At 50.8% G+C, this 19719-nt stretch overlaps 1 protein-coding gene across 1 annotated transcript; it reads right to left on the minus strand.

The window, feature by feature from the left end:
• Positions 1-4437: 4437 nt before the first annotated feature.
• Positions 4438-5767, minus strand: LOC120359943. The gene is made up of 2 exons (XM_039459420.1): positions 5354-5767; positions 4438-5268 (listed from the first exon to the last, which is right to left on the minus strand). Exons 1-2 carry the CDS (start codon positions 5765-5767, stop codon positions 4438-4440), a joined length of 1245 nt encoding a protein of 414 aa, XP_039315354.1.
• Between the last annotated feature and the right edge of the window lie 13952 nt (positions 5768-19719).

Genomic DNA, 19719 nt, shown 5'->3' on the forward strand with positions numbered 1-19719 from the left:
AAGCAGCCATGCCCGATGAGCACCTGTGTCGTCCTGTAGGACAAGCCGCCAAACGGGCGGCCCACCCAATCGTCCAGGTGTGGTAGGACGGCCTCCAAGATCCGAGATCCGGCCGCCGGCGGGTTGTCAATGAGGCTCCTTTTCCATGCCCTCATCACCCGCCGACGGGCCCTCTCCCGTAGCAACGCAGCGGCCCTGGGGGTAACTACCCCCCCCTCGAGGCGGATGGCTTTTGCCCTGGCGTAAGTCCACGCTAGGGCATCGGCCGTATACTCCGCCGGGGGAGCCCCGCCAGGGCCATGATTGCCGCGTTGGGAGCGGTGCTGAACGCGCGCGTGACTCTCCGTGCCAGCCGCCGCTGCACATCGTGCAACACCTTCTTAATGCGGCGGCTGGCCAGCGCCTCGCGGAACCACACCGGGGCTCCATACAGTGCCCCGGACATGACCGCGAGGGCATACGCGCGTCTAGCACCTACCCTCGGACCCCGGAGGTTGGGCATCAACCCGTTGAGGGCATCCACCCTCCTGCCCAACCGCTGGGCCTGCTGGTCAAAGTGACCAGCGAAAGTCCAGCGACCGTCCAGGTGCAACCCAAGATATTTCAGGGTTGCACCTACCTGAACACGGGTGTTGTCCACCAGGACGAAGGCCTGGGGCGGTACCCCGGAGGAGCCATCATGAAAAAAGATGGCCTCTGTCTTCTCCGGGGCCACCCTCAGGCCCAGGCCTTTAATGGCACCGACGACACAGGCCACAGCCCAGTCGCCACTCGCGACTGCTCTTCCCCAGGAGGTCCCCCCCGCTACTATGAACGTGTCGTCGGCGTAGCCTACGACATAGCAGCGGGGGGGGGAGAGCCGTGCGGAGCACTTTGTCATACGCGGCGTTCCATAGCAGGGGGCCCAACACGGACCCCTGCGGAACGCCACAAGACACGTCCCTCCGCTGCTGGAGTCCGTCTTTATCGCGGAACTCCAGCTCCCTCTCTCGGAAATAGTCCCGAACGATGGCGACGAGGTAGGGCGGCAAGCAAAAATGCTCACTCAGCGCCGCCACCACCTCGCCCCATGGGAGACTATTGAATGCGTTGGCGATATCCAAGGATATCGCCAACGCCACCATCCCGTCCCCCGTTAGGGACTCCGAGAGGGACCGGACTTGACGTATTGCGTCAATTGTCGATCGCGCCTCTCGGAACCCGTATTGTTCGGGGGACAGCTCAGGACCATTCCGAGCCATATGCCGGATGATGCGGTTAGCGATTATTCGCTCAAAAATCTTGCCCGCATCATCCAGCATACAGAGGGGCCTGTACGCGGAGGGACTCTCCGCGGGTCTGCCCTCCTTTTTAAGGAGGACAAGCCGGGCCCTCTTCCACCTCCTGGGGAACGTACCTTCTCGGAGGCACTTCGTGTATATGGCACGAAGTGCCTCCCCTACGATGGGCGACGCCCGGGCCCAGATCTTGGCGTGAATGCCATCCGGCCCGGGCGCCTTCGCCTTCTTGCTTCTGATACGGGCAAAGGCCGCGACCATTTCGTGCCTGGACACCTCCAGTTCCTCCGACCATCCTGGGGGAGGGCCGTATTTTTTCGGGATGTCCCTCCCCCGGGTGGGGAACAGTGTGTTCACCACCCTTTGGAGCAACTGGGGGTCCAGCGTTTCCGAGACTGGAGGCGCCCATGGGCGAAGCCTTTTCATCACAATACGATAAGGCCTGCCCCACGGGTCGCGATCCAGCTCGGAGATCATTTCCTCCCAGGTCGCGGCCTTAGCCCGAGCCACGGCGGTCCTCAGGGCCTTTCTGGCATCCCTGAGGACCGCCGCGGCATTGGTCAACGCTTCCTCCATGCCCCGCCGCCTGGCGCGCGTGTGCGCCCGCCTGGCGGCCACGGTGGCTCGCCTGAGTTCCGCGAGCTCCGCGGACCACCAATAGGCGGCGCGGCGCGCCATTGGTCGGCTGCGGGGCATGGAGGCGTCGCATGCGCGCGACATTATCTCACATAAGCGCTCCGCCTCCTCCTCGGCTCCGAGGTCAGCCTCTCCTCCCGGCCAGGTAGATGCTAGGAGGCTGACCTCGAGGGCTTCTGGGTCGAGCTTACTCAGGACCCATCGACGTCCATCACATTCGCGGCGGCGTAACTCGCGCACCTCCGCGGGGGGGGAGACGAGCTCCATGGTGATCAGTCTGTGGTCAAACAATTCCCCCAGGGAGCCTGTCTCCACTCTCCATCCCTTCACCCTGTTAAGGGCGTTGGGGGAAGCCCACGTCACGTCAACGATGGACTCCCCCCTTGCCCCCACGAAGGTGCCCCCGGCCCCTGTTCAACAGGACCAGGCCGAGCCCCGCCGCAAACTCCAGGGCGAGGCGGCCCCTAAGGTCTGTGCGAGGGGAGCCCCAAGCCACGGCATGGGCGTTGAGGTCCTCCCCCACGACAACCGGCCTAGGAGAGCGAGCTATAATCTCGCTCTCCATGGCATCTAGGGCCGCTTCGTACTCCCCCCTATTTAGTCTAGGGGGGAAGTAACATCCCATGACGTCGATAGGTCCGTACTCGACCATTACGAAGCCCTCTCCAGCCGATATTGGGATCATCGGCGGAGCGCTCGGCACGTGATGGCTGGCCATCGCCACCCTCCCCGAAGGGTCCCCAACCCAGTTGGGGTTGCCCTCGGGGATCCTATACGGATCGGCGACGATGGCCAGCCCGCCACCCCCCTCCGCCAGGCACTGCGCAAGCATATCTTGCGCAGCCCTGGCGTGATTGAGGTTGGCCTGGAGGAGCCTAGGGGGCATTTTCGATTGTCCCCTGAGGCTCCTCCACCTCCATCTCGTTGTCGCGGGTCTCCGCGCCTCCGTTTCTGTGGCTCCTCTCCCTCTGCGGGAGAGGAGCTTCCTCCACTACTGTCATGGGGACCGGGGGGAGGGCGGGGTTGGGACTGGTGTCACAGATGACCCCGCCTCCCTCCGGTCCTCGGTGCTCAGGGGCGCCCGTTGCGGCTTGTTCGCCAGGCACCCCTTAGCACCGATCCTGTGCTCAGCGGGCTTGCCCGCGTCACGGCAAACCGGGCAGCCCGCCTTGGCTGTACAGGCCTTGGCCAGGAGGCCAAGGCCCCCGCACCTGTAGCAGCAGCCGGATCTGTCGATCCGACTGCTGCACTTGGCCTGGACGTGGCCCTGGGCCAGGCACTTGTGGCACTGCAACCCCCGAGGGGGAAGCAGCGCCACTCGGCAGCTCGACCAGCCCACCCTGACGCGGGGGGCGGCTAGAGCCGCCTTGCCGGCCTTGGTTGGGATGCGAACCCAGCAAGTGCCTAGTCCATTGGGAGCCGTTCTGATCTCCCCCACCTTGATATCGTGGGGGGAGCATCCTCCAGTAGCTCCCAAGGCCTCGGTCACCTCGCTCGAGGTGACCGAGTCGTCCAGGCCACTCAGACGTAGCTCGACCGTCTTGCACGGTCGAGCCACCTTCACGTCGTCTCTTTCTCCGAGGGCCTCCCTGATCCCTTCGGCCAGGGCGTCGGCCTTAGTGCCGTTTTCAGCGCACCTGACCTCTAGGATCAGGGCCCCCGTGACGGCTCGTCTGGGGCGCAGGTCCTCAATCCCGAGGGAGGATAGATCGACTCTTTCCCTCGCGGTCTTGAGGACCTGCGCGTATGCTCTCGGGTCGGCACAGGTGACCGTGACAGCCGCCGTGGTCGGCGGCTTAATTTTGGTCACTCTGGCCGGACCCTGGGAGCTGGCGCCTCTCGGCGGAGGTGGCCCTCCGGGTCCCCCTGGCCCCCTCCACGCCCGCCCCTTTTCTTCTTCTTCTTCGATGAGGAAGAGGATTGTTGGGGGGGGGGGGGTTGGAGGACGGGATAGGGAGGACCCTTATCGGCATCTTGGCCGGTAGAGCCGTCTTGGCCGCCTCCTCGACAGCTTTGGCGGCCTTCCTCCTCGATTTTTTGGAGACCACCTCTGTCCATAGTTCTAGTATGGAGGGAGAGGTGGTCTCCTTCGCCGGAACGGGTTTGGCAGCCATCGAAGTGGCTGCTTTGCCCGCTCTGTTTTGCGGGACGGTCCATGTCTGGGTGGCCATCTTGCCCTCAGACTGGGCCGTCTTGGGCCTCTCCACGGCCTTGTTGGGCGGGAGAAGCCCCATCTCAGCGAGGACGGCCGGGAGGACTCTGCTCAGGACCTCCCGGAGGCCGTCCTCGGTCAGGGCTTTCGCCCTCTTCTTCTCTTTCCTCCCGCCCTCCCCGACCCTGGCCCATCCCGATGTCTCCAGAGAACTGGAGGGAGGGGGAAGGGCAGGGAAGGAGGAGCGGGAGACGGGGGCTGTCCACCCGGTCCGCCGCTTTAGACAGGGGGTTCAGCTGCTTGCTGACCCCCTGCAGCGGCGGACGGTAATAGGGCCCCTTGAGGTCCCTGGCCGTTATGACCAGGGGCTCTTTAAGGGTTTTGACGGACACGACCCTCGGCCCTGTTTTGGGTCGCATGGTCGTGCCGCCCACCGTTTGAGGGGGTTCCAGGCGGGAGGCTCCTCGACCCCCATGTCCAGGCCCACAGTTGGACCCGACGTGCAGGGGGCAGAGATCCCACCAGGGCCCTCGAGACATCCTCGTCGAGGTCCGTCTGGGTCTCGACGTCGGTTTGACCCTCTACGTCTGTACCCGTGGGAGGTTTTCGCTCGAGAAGCGCCACTCGAACGCGGAGCTGTCCGAGCTCCGCTTCGAGTTTGCGCTTCTCAGCCGTCCATTTGGCTCTGGCTTTGGCCAGGGCCGCACTTTCTTCTCGGCGCTGTCGCGCCTCGTTGTCCTCCCCGTTTCTGGACATGATGGCCGTCAAACCGGCCGTAAGGTCAGTATAGGCCCGCCAGAGGTCCTTGCGGATCGGTCCCTGAATATTATTGGACCTCTCCACTGACTTGGCCATCATGCCCAGGCTTTCCGTCATGACTGCTGCAACAGCAGCCATGGGTTGCGCCTCCAGTTCCTCGGCGCGCTCCAGGGCATCGTTTTTTGCCCTTGCAGCGCGCTCAGAGGAGGGCTCAACCTCAGGGTTGAGGATGGCTTTGTGATCCCTTATTAGCTTTTTTGCTTTTTCTGCCTCTGCTTTTTTGGCCAGGGCCTGCGCAGTAAATTGCCCCTCGTGAGAGGGGTCTTTGGCAGGCCTGCCACGACCCTTTTTTGGAGGTCCTTCATCAGAAGCACTCCGAAGAGGAGGAGGTGATGTAGTACCTTGTAGTCGAGGTCTTATTGTGGGCCCTTTTTTTCCCCCGTCCTACAGATTCCCCATCAGTGTCAACGTCCATGTCCGCTGACCCCGAGGGGAGACGTGGGGAAGGAGGTAGAGAGCCTCCTTTCACCGATTCCGGGCCAAGAGGCCCGAGAGCACTACCCGGCTTGATACCAGTGGCATCCGGCCCGCATTTACTGGGTTTATTCCCCTTACTACAGGCCGGGCCCGGCCTCGAGCCCGCGGAGCTAGCCTTTCCACCCTTGAGCATAAAGTCCTCGAGGGTGATTTGTAGCTTCCGTATCTCCTTCTTTTTGGGACTCCCCAGGGAGCCGGACGGGCTGAAAAGCTCCAGCCCGCCGGCCCCGGTGGAAGGTCCTCTTATGTGTTTAGTAGCGTCTCTCCCTTCAGCGGGTGAGACGTCCTGGCTCAAAAGGTCGGGAGAAGACGAAGATTTCGCCCCTCCCAGCCCCTCCCTTCCTAGTCGTGCGCCCGTGGACGCGCCGCTAGTTCCCTCCTTTTTCGTATTTGTGGGTATGCTCATTTTCAATTTAATCCCTCTCCCCGTGACGGCTGGACCGACCGGCGTATCTCCCACCCCGCCGAAACATGACCGGTACGGGTGCCCCCGGTACTCCGGGGGGTCGGCTTATGGCGCAGTCCCTGGGGATGTGACATCCAGGGCACAGGCCTCCAGTCCCCTACACACCCATACGGAGGAGCCATCAAGGGCTCGCCCCGTATGGGCTTTCAGGGGTCCCCCGCCTCCGACAGCGGGGCACCGTCACGGGTGGCGCCACCCGGGGGCCCCACGGACGGGTCGGGCCACGGAAGCGACGCCCCTTCCGCACCCTAACCGCCGTGGCGACCAGCACGTCCACCCAGGGGGGTAACAACTCCCCTGGGGGACAAGACTCCGGCCCGGCACCCGCTTCGGAAGGGACGCCGTCGCGGAATGCCGGGCCAGCCAACATCGCCCCGGGCCCCGCCTCGGAATACTTCCGAGCGGCCCCGGAGCCAGTCCAGCCCGCAACCTCGGGGAGGGTTTCCCACGAGGAACGCGCTGGACCGTCCTCCACCACTCCGGCCCTGCCCCGGAATAAGTCCGGGCGGCCCGGAGACGGCCCAGCCCGCTGGGTCCGGTGAACCGGGGTCCCAGCGGCCCGTCTCGTCCGATTGGGGTCGGCGGGGAGTTCCGTTCCGGGACAAGTCCCTTCACAGAGACCCCTCGCCGCTGTCCGCACGCGCCCTCGGCCCTGCCTCGGAAAAGTCCGAGCGGCCCGAGGGCCGCCCCGGCCCGATGCATCGGGGAGAGTTTCCCACGATGTACGCGCCGGGACAACCCCGCCGCTCCGACCCTGCCCTGGAATAAGTCCAGGCGGCCCGGAAACGGCCCAGCCCGACGGGAATGGCCACGCCAAAACCCGCCGGCCCGTCCTTCCCGGAGGGACTGGTTCTCCCCGTGCCAGGACGCGAGCCGTGAAAACGACACCGTCCCCAGACACAGGGATCACCAGCCCCTCTTCTTCCCGTGCCCGCCGCGCCGGGAGGCGCCTTGGGCAAGGCATTTGCCTTCAATTTGAAGACAAATGCCTTTCACGTGACCTCTTGGCCCCCATCCCCGAAGGCATTCGGGGATGGAGTTCACCCTCTCACCACGTTGAGGTGGGTCACATCGAGAGGGCGGCGAGGCAGACCCGACCTGACGTTCCGGGGGGGACGACTCTGCGATGTAACGCGGAGCCGTACCCCCCTCTGTCTCGCCGGGGAAGGGGGCAAGGGAAGTTTCTCCCTCCCTCCCCCCCCCCCAGTGAAGTTATGGCCGACTGGGTCCGGGGGGCTCCGGAAGTATGCTGCACGCGTTCCCGGAGCCCCCCAGTCATGGACCAGGGCAGGACACCCGGAGAGGTTTTAGTGGGTATGTCCCCGCCGACACGTCGTCGGCGGGGAAGAGCCCCACATAACCACCAAGCCTCCCCCGGGGCCTGGGGTATGCGGTAACGCATTTCCTCTCCGTAAACAAAAAAAAAAAAAAAGGTTCGGAAAATAGCTTTTAGCTCGGCAATCCGAATTTTAAACTATTACAAACCTATGTCGATCGATCGGACTGGACATATGAGGATCCTCACAACAGACGGCCTAAGCGACATAGCTCAACTCCCCATGGATGCGATGAAAACAAAATATGTCTTTGCGTACAATTACGAAGCTGTCTACACAGACAGACAGACGTGAGCACAGGAAGGCCCCCCCCCCTTCAGGAAAGGCGCCATACAGTGGTACACCGACAGCTTCAAAACAGCAACAGGCGCAGCGGGAGCCGGTATCAACGGGCCTAACTTACCACATATCGATCTCCATGGGCGAAGTGCCTTCCATTCTTCAAGCAGAAGTGTTTGCTGTAAACTCATGCGCCATAATCAAAAGAGAAAAGGTATAAAAGGCGCAACTATTAACATTCTAACAGACAGTCGAGCAGCGGTAAGGGCTTTTACAGCCCACGCATGCAGCTCTGCGCTGGTCTGGGAATGCATCTCCAACCTCCAGCTTTTGGCCAAGGACAACCAAGTCACTCTCTGGTTTGTCCCGGCACACGAGAACATCAGAGGCAATAAGATGGCAGATTAGCTCGCAAGGAAAGGAGCATGCGCGTCCCCGACAGAGCCGGCGCCCTGGTGCAGAGTTACTACCAACCACATTAAAAAACTCATAAGATACTGGGATTATGAACTAAAGTTCTCTTACAGGAGCGGCACGACGGGACTGGTCCAGGCCAAGAAGTTTATTACATATTCGCCGCAAAAAACAAAAGTTGTATTGTCCCTTGACAAAAGGGATCTAACTACATTGGTAGGCTTCTTCTCTAGACACTCCCAACTTAGATACCACTTCAGCTTAATTAATCAATGCTGAGGATGATGGCTGCCGCTTCTGCATGGAGACGGCCAAAACAGCTGAGCACATTATGCTTGTTTGTCTGGCCGACTACTTCAGACAAAAATTCCTAAGGGAAGTACTTATCACCCCTAATCAGATTAAGGAGATAGATCCTCGACAGGTCGTTAGGTTTTTTAAGAGTCTCAATCTGGCGCAAACCTAAACTACGGCATGGTCACAATAGATCTCTTTAGGTCGCAATGACATACTGGCGTTCGCCCGCTATGGCTCTCTTCACTTATTATTATTAATATTATTACTACCACTATCACTACCACTGCCACTACCACTACTAGTAGTTTTACTAGTACTATTATTATTATTATTATTATTATTATTATTATTATTACTATTACTATTTAAATCTCACTATTATGTTAATTTCAAGAACAAAATTTTAACTATTTCCATTTCTTTACACTTTTCATATTAAACACTGCAAAATACTCGGATAAATATCATCATGCTAATTATAATTTATCACAGTTCTCACGACAATTTTGATTAGAAATATTTACGTAATAATATAGCACATTGTTATTGTAAATGTAAGTAACGTCATTAAATGTAATTTAATACATTATTATTAAAAAAATATTAAGTTTAACATTAAAAAATATGTTGCTGCTGTAATTGTGCTTAAATTGACGATTGTAGAGCAAAATATTCTATTAAAACTGCGATAAATAATCAGCATCACACTTTCTCCGAATATTGTTTAAAAGTATAAAGAAAGTAACATATATTTTTGTTACACACTAAGAAAGTTTACATATATTTTTTAAATTACACATAATGGTGGGACTCATAATCAATTCTTTGACTTTAATATTTTATTATTCAAAAATTATTGCAAATTTTGAAAAATGATAAAGGATTTTTCTTCTCAGTTTCACTTGCTCTATCAACCCATAAAGGTATAGACAGATTTTCTAGGTCATCTTGTATACCAAAATCTATACAAAACTTAAAATTTAAATATGTTAAAATTATTTATTTTATAATTATTTAATGTACAATAACGTTTACTTAGTACGTGATACAATTGTATTTTTATATTAAAAAAGAAATATACACAAGTTATCAACTTTCAAGCACAGGAGATTATCATATCTCAATAACTTCGAAATTGATCAAGTTCTAAATTGATCAAGTTCTAAATACTCTCAAACGATAGCTTGGGTAAAGAGTTGTATAGTAAAAATGTTTCAATTTTTTCTATCCATGTTCAACGGATGGAGATATTGCAATGAAAAGTTCAATTTTTTGAAATTTTATTTTCTGACAAGGAGTAGGCAAGAACTGTAAAAGCAGATTTATTTCAAAAAATAATAGACTTTGAGAGTTTCTATAATATTATAAATTATAAAACGTTGTAAATTATAAAAAATTATAAATTATAAGATGTTATAAATTTATAAAACGTTATAAATTAAAGTGTATTATTTTTCGGAATAAATCTGCTCGTTAAGACCTAATTATTAATCTTTATAAATAATTTTATTATAATAAATAATTTATTAAATATTTTTATTAATTTTTTATTAATAAAAAGTTGCTTAATTTTATAAGTATATATAAATACATTATTATTAATTAATTTAAAAAATACTAAAGATAATGCAATTGTAAAATATAATAGCAAAAAGTTTAAAAAAAAAATAAAAAAAATTTGAAGCTGTAAAGATTCGAACCTGGTCTGCCACGGAAAGAAAAATGTAACACTAGCACTTAGCCTTCTCAGCCACGACGCTTTATTGGATAGTGGTTCAAGATTCCAGTACTTACCGTACACCCATGGAATTTGATTCATGAGGAAATTTTCCAAACTAAGAAGTCGCTATCTTTCTACATACTTACAGTTTATGATTAACGTAACGACCAATAAGCTCTAATCGTTATATTAATCATAAACTTCGAGTATGTAGAAAGTGGTGACTTCTCAGTTTAAAAAATTTTCCCATGGACAGAATTCATGGGTGCACAAACGTGCAAATATTAAACTTTAATTGCAATTTTCTTAAAAAGTAAAGCCCATTCACGCTAACCCTTTTACACTTTTAATATACTTGTTGCCCCCCTTTCGAATGAGCTATGATTCATCTCATTTGGCATTTTACAGTTCTTGCCTACTCCTTGTGAGATACACGTGATCATCACACTAAGACTTTCTTGTCCAGTTTATATTTTTGATACAGTAGTGGAGTTTGTATATAGCATAGACATGGGATGTCGAGCATTTGAGGAGTGGGGATGTCATATATTAATAAGAGCTTTGGAGATAAAAAGAAAAAACAAAAAAAGACAAAAGAGAAAAAGACAAAATAGTGGTATCCAAAATATGCTATCTCTTTTCAGTTTCTGACGTGTGAGCTTTACATCCACTCTTTGAATGCTCGGTCTATATATCCTATGTTTATGGTATACAGCGTTCCATTCATGACGCATTATGGCCGCACCCATGAGAACCATAATCGTATTGTGTATAGCTAAAATTCGTGTCGCTATAATATTTATCCATTATTAAAACAAAAGCTTCAATGCTATGTTCAATAGCATTCTAAATTTCTTTCATCGTTTATTTAAAAATTTTTGTCTTCTACGGCTCCTGTAATTCCTTTCTCCTTTCTATTTTATTATTATTTTAAACTCTTTCGATTCCTTCTCCTTTTTTTTCCTTTTTACATTATTTCATTCCTCTTCTTTTCTTTAATTTTTATGTAAAATCTTTACTAAAAGAGAAAATGTTCTATTAAGGAAATTTTTATTTTTATAACACAAAATATTAAAATACGTATTTATCCATTATTAATAAAACTTTTAAACCCGTGTTCATACACATTCTTAACTTGTTTTATCCTTTGTTTAAAATTCTTAGTTTTTCCGCATTCTTTAATTCCTTTTTTCTATCCATCTTTTTTCTATTTTACACTCCTTCAAACCTTCCTCATTCCTTTTTAATTATATCATTTATGATCTTTTCTTTATCTTCATCTCACACATTTTAAAATCTTTACTAAAAGAGATAATGTTCTATTCCAGAAATTTTTATTTTTATAATACAAAATATCAAAATATCATAAGATTTTTATCCATTATTAAATAAATTTTTCAAACCCGTGTTTAATTGTATTTTTAATTTCATTCATCCTTTATTTAAAAATCTTTATCTTTTCACCTGTCTTTAATTCCTTTCTCTTTTTTATTTTTTACCTATTTTACACTCTCACAATTCTTTTTACTTCCTTTTTACATTATTTTATTCCACTTTTTCTTTATATTTGTTACACATTTTTTAAAATCTTTACTAAAAGAGATAATGTCCGATTAAAAAAATTTTCATTTTTCAAACACAAAATATCAAAATACCTTGTGATATTCACCCATTATTAAAAAAATTTTTGTGTTCAATTGTATTCTTAATTTCTTTCATCTTTTAGTTAAAAATCTTTACCTTCTCCGCCATCTTTAAATCCGTTCTCCTTTCTACTTTTTACCTATTTTACATTCTCACAATTCTTCCTCTTTCTTTCTTACATTATTTCACATATTTTTTTTAAATTTTTACTAGAAGACATAATTTGTTTAAGGTAATCTTAATTCTTAAAACACAAAATACCATATGATATGCATCCATTATTAAATAAAACCTTCAAACTTGTGTTCATTTACATTCTTAATTTCTTTCGTCCTTTGTTTAACAAACTTTACCTTCTCATCCTACCTTCTTTTATTCCTTTCTCCTTTTTATTTTCACTTATTTTACACTCTCACAATTCTTCCTCCTTCCTTCTTACATTATTTTGTTCCTTTTCTTTTCTTTTCTTTATCTTCATTACACATTTTTAAAAATTGTTATTGAAAGAGATAATGTTTGGTTAAAAAAGTTTTCATTCTTAAAATACAAAATGTCAAAATACCATGTAATATTCAGCCATCATTAAAAAAATCTTTAAACACTCGTTCAATAATATATTCTTAACTTCTTTCGTCCTTTATTTAAAAATCTTTACCATCTTTGCCTACCTTAATTCCTTTCTCCATTCTAATTTTTTACATATTTTACACTCTCACAATTTTTCCTCTTTTATTCTTACATTATTTCGTTCTTCTTCTTTTCACATTTATTACACATTTTTTAAAATCTTTACTAAAGAAGATAATGTTCGGGTAAAAAAATTTTTATTCTTAAAACACAAAATGTTAAAGTGATATTCACCCATGTGATATTCACCATGTGATATTCACCCATTATCAAAAAAATCTTCAAACTTATGTTCAATTGCATTTTTAATTTTTTTCGTATTTTATTTAAAAATCTTTACCTTCTCCGCCTTCTTTAATTCTTCTCTCCTTGCTATTATTTTTGTACTTAGAACACAAAGTATCAATTTTTATAATGATAATTTTTACAACCATAAATAAAAACGTTTCATAAAACTTATGTTACGTCCAAGTTCCACGATTCTTTTCTTTCACTCGTATTGTCGGTAGAAAGTCTCAGGATGGCTCGACGCGCTTGATGCAAAACTCGTGTAGGCTCTCGCACCGAAATTCGCACCAAAAGCCTATAACGGGTACCGTCCAGCGAGCGTAGCAAAAAGTGCGATATGAGCAGCTGTCATATCAGATGCCATGGTAAAGTAAACACTTCTCATTCGCACACGCTCGCGACTTTGAAGATCGACGCGTTGTCGGCGGATGTCGGCACGGGGTCTCGAAACTCGCAACAGCCCGATGCAAAGATTGCGCACTGGCTAGCGAGGATAGTGAGGCTTCAATGTGACAGGTAGTCACGCAGACTGAACCAAACACTTCTCACTTGCAGAATAAAAAATTTGGTGATCGACATGCCCCATCCGAGAATTAGTCTTGCAGCCAAGACCATATATGGAAGTCGTGACCCAAATATCCTACTCCCATCTCTTGACGACACTGACACCTTTCGACCAATTATAATGTGATTAGACAAACTAAAGAGATCCTAATTGGACTTGGCCGAGCCGTTGGGGGATCAAAAAGTTTTGATTCACCCACGCTTTTGATATAAAAAAGGCTGCACAGAGTCCGGAACGTCACTTGCTGTTCATTTTCGCCATTTTGTCATTTGCTGCAGTCAGTCTCTCATACTCCAGTTCAATCCGTCGCACATTTCGTGACATTATATGTCCGAGTTTGTGACGTTCGGATTCGTATTCATCCGTGACACTTAAACTCGACGCGGTTTTGTGAAAATTTAGTCAGTGAGGTTCTTTGCGAGTTCTGAAGACCCTGAGCGCCAACCGTTGACTAGCCGTCCGCCGTTTTAAGCCAAATCCACTCCGCAAAATGCCAGATCATTCTCATCTTCATAAGATTCTCAACAAATAGTAATTCTTAGTCATCCGCTATTTTCTTTGCTCCCCATAAGACTACCTTCTCTCTCTAGCAAGAATTTTTATCATATTTATAATTTTTAAAATATTTATATACGCACTATTACTTCAGTACCCTTCCTTTTCTTCCTCTATTACTATTCTTTAATTTCTGCTAGATACAATCAAGCTCTCTTTCGATTGAATTCGCAACTATCCTTTAATTTCTGCTGGATACAATCTTTTCCGATTAAATTCGCAACTATCCTTACTTTGATCAAAAGTAAAGAATTCTTTTTTTATAATCTAATTAAAACCCTTTCCTTTTTCTTCCTTTCCTCTTTTCAAGTAATTACGATCTACATTTTATTTTTCTTTATTAGAAAGAGAGAACGTAGCCTTAAATCTTAAATTTATTTTAGTGCGTAACAATCAACTCCCTGAATGTAAGTCTCGGAGAGCCATTAGGAACCGTCGGAGTCGTCAAAATAAGAAGGCCCGGAAGCTTGGCGCATCACTATCTTTCTCTGCGAAATTAAGCGAACTACGAGGAGAAAATTCTGTTCCTCCGAGTGCTATAATTAATTTAGGAACCTCCAGCAAATCGACCAATTCATCTCCACCAAATCCGTCCCCCGAATCATTCTCTTTTTTCCCTTATCGCTATCCCTTCCCCTTTTACTCCCCTGAATCTCACGTAGAAACCAATTTTAAATAATCACCAGGATCACTTTCTTCTATTTTTGATCTCTTCGCAGAACTCTTAGCGTATACTCGGGATCCAACTCCTTCTCCAACAGATTTTTCTCCCACACCTTCCCCTGACTTTTTTCAACGTAACCCTGTCCAAAGACCCCCGGAAGATTCATACTCCCCTGCATTAGAGTTCACTCAAGAAAACCATTCCTTCTCGCCATTTACTCCTCAAGAAATAAACAACATCATGAACGAAATCCCAATAGAACAAATCAAAGAATTAGCCGATGAATTAAAAAAAAATCCTTGACTCATTCTAAAAACTAAATTAACGAACCTCATCACTACCTCAATAACCATAAAATTTCCCTAACCGCACTCACACACACACACGCACAATTAAATAAACTTTATTAATCACAAATGTAAGCGATTAGAATTTAAGTTTTATAATTAAATTCTCTATTAAGATTCCTTTAACTTGTCACAAAGTTCTTTTTCTTTTATCACACATGTTCTCTGTGAACAAAAAAATGTTATTTATAAATTAATTATTATTATTTTAATAATCACAATTTATCATTGTATTCATTTATTTCTTTTATGTTAAAATTAATTGTAACCGTTAATTTTAACCATTCTCATTTACTTCTACCACCTCTAATTCCTGCTCCGATAAAATTGCACATGGTCCAATCCCACGTAAAAGCGATTAAATTTGCTTACGCAAAATAAGTGCTCATGCATTCGACTACACGAATGCATGAGCTTAAATGAGAATCATAGCCCGTCATTCTCGACACCTGATCTACATTCTAGCTCACCTGACGCATTCAACTCGTCGCACGCGCCCAGAACATGTATGCGCGAGATTAAACTTGTTGCGTTCTTCCTATCTCACTTAAGTCATTTCCATAAGTTTCTACCTGCAAGTCGATCCGAGAAATTTATTTGAAAATTCTAGACGTAACACTTATCTGAAACAATCATAAAGTCGTCCAAGGAGAATAGAAAAATCTTTATCGACGCAGGAAACAGAACCAACACAATAAATAAATATCTAATAATTTGACAATATTATTATTACATTATTAACCTTTTGATTCATGTAACAGTTATGTTTATAAATGTCAAAATGCGACCTCTGCGATGACGGCATCTCACGAAGTAAGCACAGCAAAAGAACCAATCAACATTACGGAAAAGCGTCAACAATAAACTTCGAGAGATGCACGACTATCGATTTAACATGAACTTTTTCAGATAGACTATCTTTGACCAAATTACAACTAAAATAGGGATAGGTTAGGTTAGAAAAAATACGGGGAGGGGGTACAGAGGAAGGGGCGGAGCCCCTCCCCTGCCTACGCGTTCTCTGTACTATATGTGAATATTTGAGTTTTTCAGAGTTTTTTACCAATTTTAGTTTTATACACGTATTGAGTATCCAACTACTAACTAAACACAAGAAATATTGTCAAAATACAAATAAAACGGCCCATCGAAGTTCCACGCGGAATGAGACTGATCTTACAAGCTATTAGTACTGTTCCGCGCAGTGTGCGTGTACGTGTGCGTGTGCATGTGCGCGCGTAACCTAACCCATAATTTTAAATTTAATATTGTTACAAATTTCGACAAAAATAAGGGTAGGTTAGGTTAGAAAAGGGGAGGGGGTGCAGGAACCCCGTAGGGGTCTGGAGTCGTTTCGGGGCCTCCCGAGGCTGCGGAACGACTCCAGATACAGGAATTGGCGTTCCTGCGGTTCCCGAGCTTGCTAGGGAATCTGCGGTCTCTCGTAGGCCGCAGATTCAGGGATTTCAGCGACCCTGGCGCCCGAGCTGGGGGTACCGTAATCCGTCACGGTATCCCGTAATCCGTCACGTGCTGAAATTACGTGCGGGACGGACCGGTGGCCTGGGCCTCACCGCCCGGGCTGCGAGGAGTAAACCTCTATAAAAAATCCAAGGGTGGCGTCCGGGGTGCGGGGTGTCGTTCCGTGTAACAGCGGGGCGGTGCTTCGCGTCTCGGACGCCAACGTATTCAGTCGGTCGGTAGCGCTGCTGCCGGAGTGGGGGTGCCGGTCCGGTGTGGTCCCGGGCGGGTGCTTGCGCTCGTTCGGGGCCTCCCCGGGCCGTTTCCCCCGTCTTGGTGGATCCGCCTGCCCATGTTGCCTCGGGCCGATGGTCCCCGGACATCGGCCTGAGTAGGCTCCGGGGCGAGGGTGGGGTTCCCCTCGTTAAACAAGACCCCAATTATGATGAACACATGGGCAGAAAAAAGAAGAAGAGGTTACCGCCCAGGGGTGAACGGACACTCCAGGGCCGGCACGGGGGGGCTAGTGTCCCGCCCCCCCCCCTGTCGTCATCGAACGACGGGCGGTCGTGCGGAGTGCCCACGGGCTCCGCCGACTACACGGCGACTGTGGGAACTAATGAATATGACCTCCACAAGACGTTCTCGGCGTCGCGTCTGAAGTACCTCCGGAAACTCTTTCGGAGGGAATTCGGGTGCGATTATGTGTCGAGCGGTCAGGAACTTTGGACCATGCATACGTTCGACGTCGAGTGGCGGGAGGCGAATGATGTGGAGCTGTGGTGTTCCGACGAGGAGTGCGTCTTCTCGGAGGATTATTCCTCCTCGGACGATAAGGCGCGTGTCTCCTCCTTGGTGAACGGGCGCGGGGTTGAGCCGGCTCAACGAGTCGTGGCCCCCGTCCCGATCGCCGAGGGTGGGACGATTCCGCTCCCCGCCGGGCGGCCCGGGGTAGAGCCGGCCGAAATGGCCGTAGCCCCCGTGCCTCCCGCTGGGGAGCCTTCAGGCCGGTCACCCGGCGGACGCCGGTGGACCCGTCATTGGTAGTGGGGCGCGTCGATCGCGCTCCCTGTCTCCGGGCCGGTTGCTCGGCGGACGCCAAATGGCGGATGCCGGGCGGCCTGGCGGGGTCGGGGGGCGGCATCGGTCGCGCTCGCGCTCGCCGATCCGCATCCGCGGCGGTGGCCGGGGGAGCGAGGGTGAGCCTAGCTCACCCGATGAGTCTCCTCCGGGCACCCTCATGGATGTGGACCGGCCAGGGGATGAGGAGATCCAGACCTCCAGAGGCGCGTTGGAGTCGGTCGCCCCTCCGCCTGAGCCTCCGGAGGAGGTAGTGGTTACCCCGGATATTTTGGGCGTGCCCGCCAAATCCGGGACTCAGCGCGGGAGGAAGCGGGCGCGTGGCCGTCCTCGGCTCGATGGGAACGGACCTTTTAGGTCTCCGTCTCCCCTCTCGGACGGGGCGGACATTGAGGACCGCCTCCACGGAGTGCCCATGGAGGGTTTCAGAGCACGGCAGCTTAGAGCTAATGTGCTTCGAGACTCTTCGGAGGATGAAGAAATGTCGGGGGGGTCCGATTCGCGGCCTAGGCAGCGAATTAAGATACCCCCGACGTTGTTTACTCCCGAACAGCGTCGCGAGCTGGATCGGGAGGTAGGTGTTATCTCCTGTAGCACCACAACCGACTTGGCCGGTTTGGCTGACGGTTGGCTGCGGGAGGTGGAAAATGCCCGGACGAAATGCACCAAGCTCGGGATGCATGGTGGTTTGTCCGGGCAGATAAAGAAGTGCACTCATCTCGCTCGAGAAGCGGTGATGACCCTGGCCTATCTGGCCATGGGCCGCCTCGGGCGGGATGAGGGCACTTTTTTATCTGCCTTGAGGACGTTTCGGCCGCGGCGCGTGAGGAGGAGTTACGAATCCTCCGCGCCGAGGTCGATGACCTACGGGGGCAGCTGGGGGTGGCGAAACGAGCACTCGTGCTCGGATCGGGACCCTCGGCTGCGTCCCGGAGTGATAGGGGGAGTTCATCCCGCCCCCCGCCGGTCCCGGCGGGGGTCCCTGTCCCCGACCCCTCTTCTTTCGAGAAGAGGGTGCTCGGGCTGCTGGGGCAGCTGTCGGGCTCGGTGGGGGAATTGGAGAAGCGCCTGGCGTGGGTTGAGGAGGAGGTCGTCTCGGCCTCCTCCCTGGCCGGCGCTGGGGCGAAACGGGTGAGGGGGGTCGTCGGGGGGATCGGGCTCCGCGGGAGGAGCCCCCTGTCCCCGACCCCCTTAGCGGCCCCGCGGATTCGCCTGCTCCGGGTCCGTCCACGGACGGACCGAGCTGGGCGACCGTGGTGGTGGACCGCAAAGAGAAGAGGAGGGCTGCGGCGGGGGCGGCGCCGACGAAGAAGTCGGCTCCCGCCCCCGCGCCCTCGAAAACCGGCCGGGGTCGCTCCCTTCCGCGGCCGGGCGGTGCCGGTGCTGGTGCCTCGGTGGGTGGGGGCGCGGCATTGCCGCTCCCTCCTCCTCCGGGGTCGCGGCCCGGCAAAAAGATGAAGAAAAAGGGGCCGCAGGGGGGGAAATCCGGGGGGAGGGGCGTCTCGGGCGGCGTCCGCTGCCCCGGGTGCGGTGGGGAGGCGGATCCCGAGGTCCTCCATGGTGGCAATCACGCTGGGAAATTCAATAGTTACGTTTCTGATGCAGATCAACACTTGTTTGAAGCATTTTAACGTAAAACACGTGTGATATCGCATAGATAGCGATTCGTATGCAATTCGCGCTGGGAACTTCAATAGTTATGTTTCTGATGAAGATCCACGTTTGTTCGACGCATTTTAACGTAAAACACGTGAGTTATCGCATAGATAACGATTCATTTGCAATTCGCGCAGGGAACATCAATAGTTTCGTTTCTGATGCAGATCAACGCTTGTTTGACGCTTTTAAACGTAAAACACGTGAGATATCGCATAGATAGCGATTCGTTTGCGGGGTGTGCCTCCTACACCAAAGTGATAAAGAGGTCCAGGGCGGCGATCGACCTGAGGGAAATTCTCCCTCAGCCCGACCTGGGCCTCAAATTCAGGGTGTCTCAGGCCGGGGGTGTCCTATTGGAGATCCCCGGCTCAGAGAGTCGGCCGGCGGCGGAGCGCCTCGCGGCCGAGATGAGGCGGGTAGCTGGGGGCCCGGGGATCCGGATCATCTGCCCTATGCGTAGGGTGGGTGTCCGGGTGTCCGGGTTCCTGGACTCCACCGAGCCGGAGGAAGTGGCGCTGGAGCCTGCAGCCGAAATTAAAGTCGGTCGAGTCACTCGCGGCCGCTGGGGCATGGGCTCTGTGATCGCACAGTGCCCGGTCGCGGCGGCGACGAGGCTCGCCAAAGTGGGAAAAGTGGCCCTGGGCTGGGCGGCTGCGCGCGTGGAGGCGCTTAAGGCGCCTCCACAGCGCTGCTACCGCTGCCTGGCTCAGGGCCACATGCAGCACCGGTGCCCCGGTTACTTTGACCGGTCTCGGTGCTGCTTTAACTACGGCGGGGAGGGTCACACTCGGGCTCAGTGTGCTAATCAGCCATTCTGTCCCGAGTGTGCCTCCCGCAACAGGGCAGCCGGCCACCGACCGGATGGCGCGGGCTGTCCCAAGATACCCCCCATGCCTAGGAGGGCTGGGGGCCTCCTCCCTCCTCCCCGGATCCGGGGGGGAGGGGGAGATGCAGG

This window comes from Solenopsis invicta, unplaced genomic scaffold, assembly GCF_016802725.1.
Source record: "Solenopsis invicta isolate M01_SB unplaced genomic scaffold, UNIL_Sinv_3.0 scaffold_38, whole genome shotgun sequence".
Lineage (NCBI taxonomy): Eukaryota > Metazoa > Arthropoda > Insecta > Hymenoptera > Formicidae > Solenopsis > Solenopsis invicta.

What these genes read in the sequence shown, in the direction of transcription:
- LOC120359943 (XM_039459420.1), bottom strand. Translation starts at nt 5,767, where the DNA reads ATGAGCATACCCACAAATACGAAAAAGGAGGGAACTAGCGGCGCGTCC. An exon ending in GGCCTCTTGGCCCGGAATCG is followed by an intron (nt 5,269 to 5,353) that starts GTGAAAGGAGGC and finishes GGGAATCTGTAG; the next exon opens with GACGGGGGAAAAAAAGGGCC.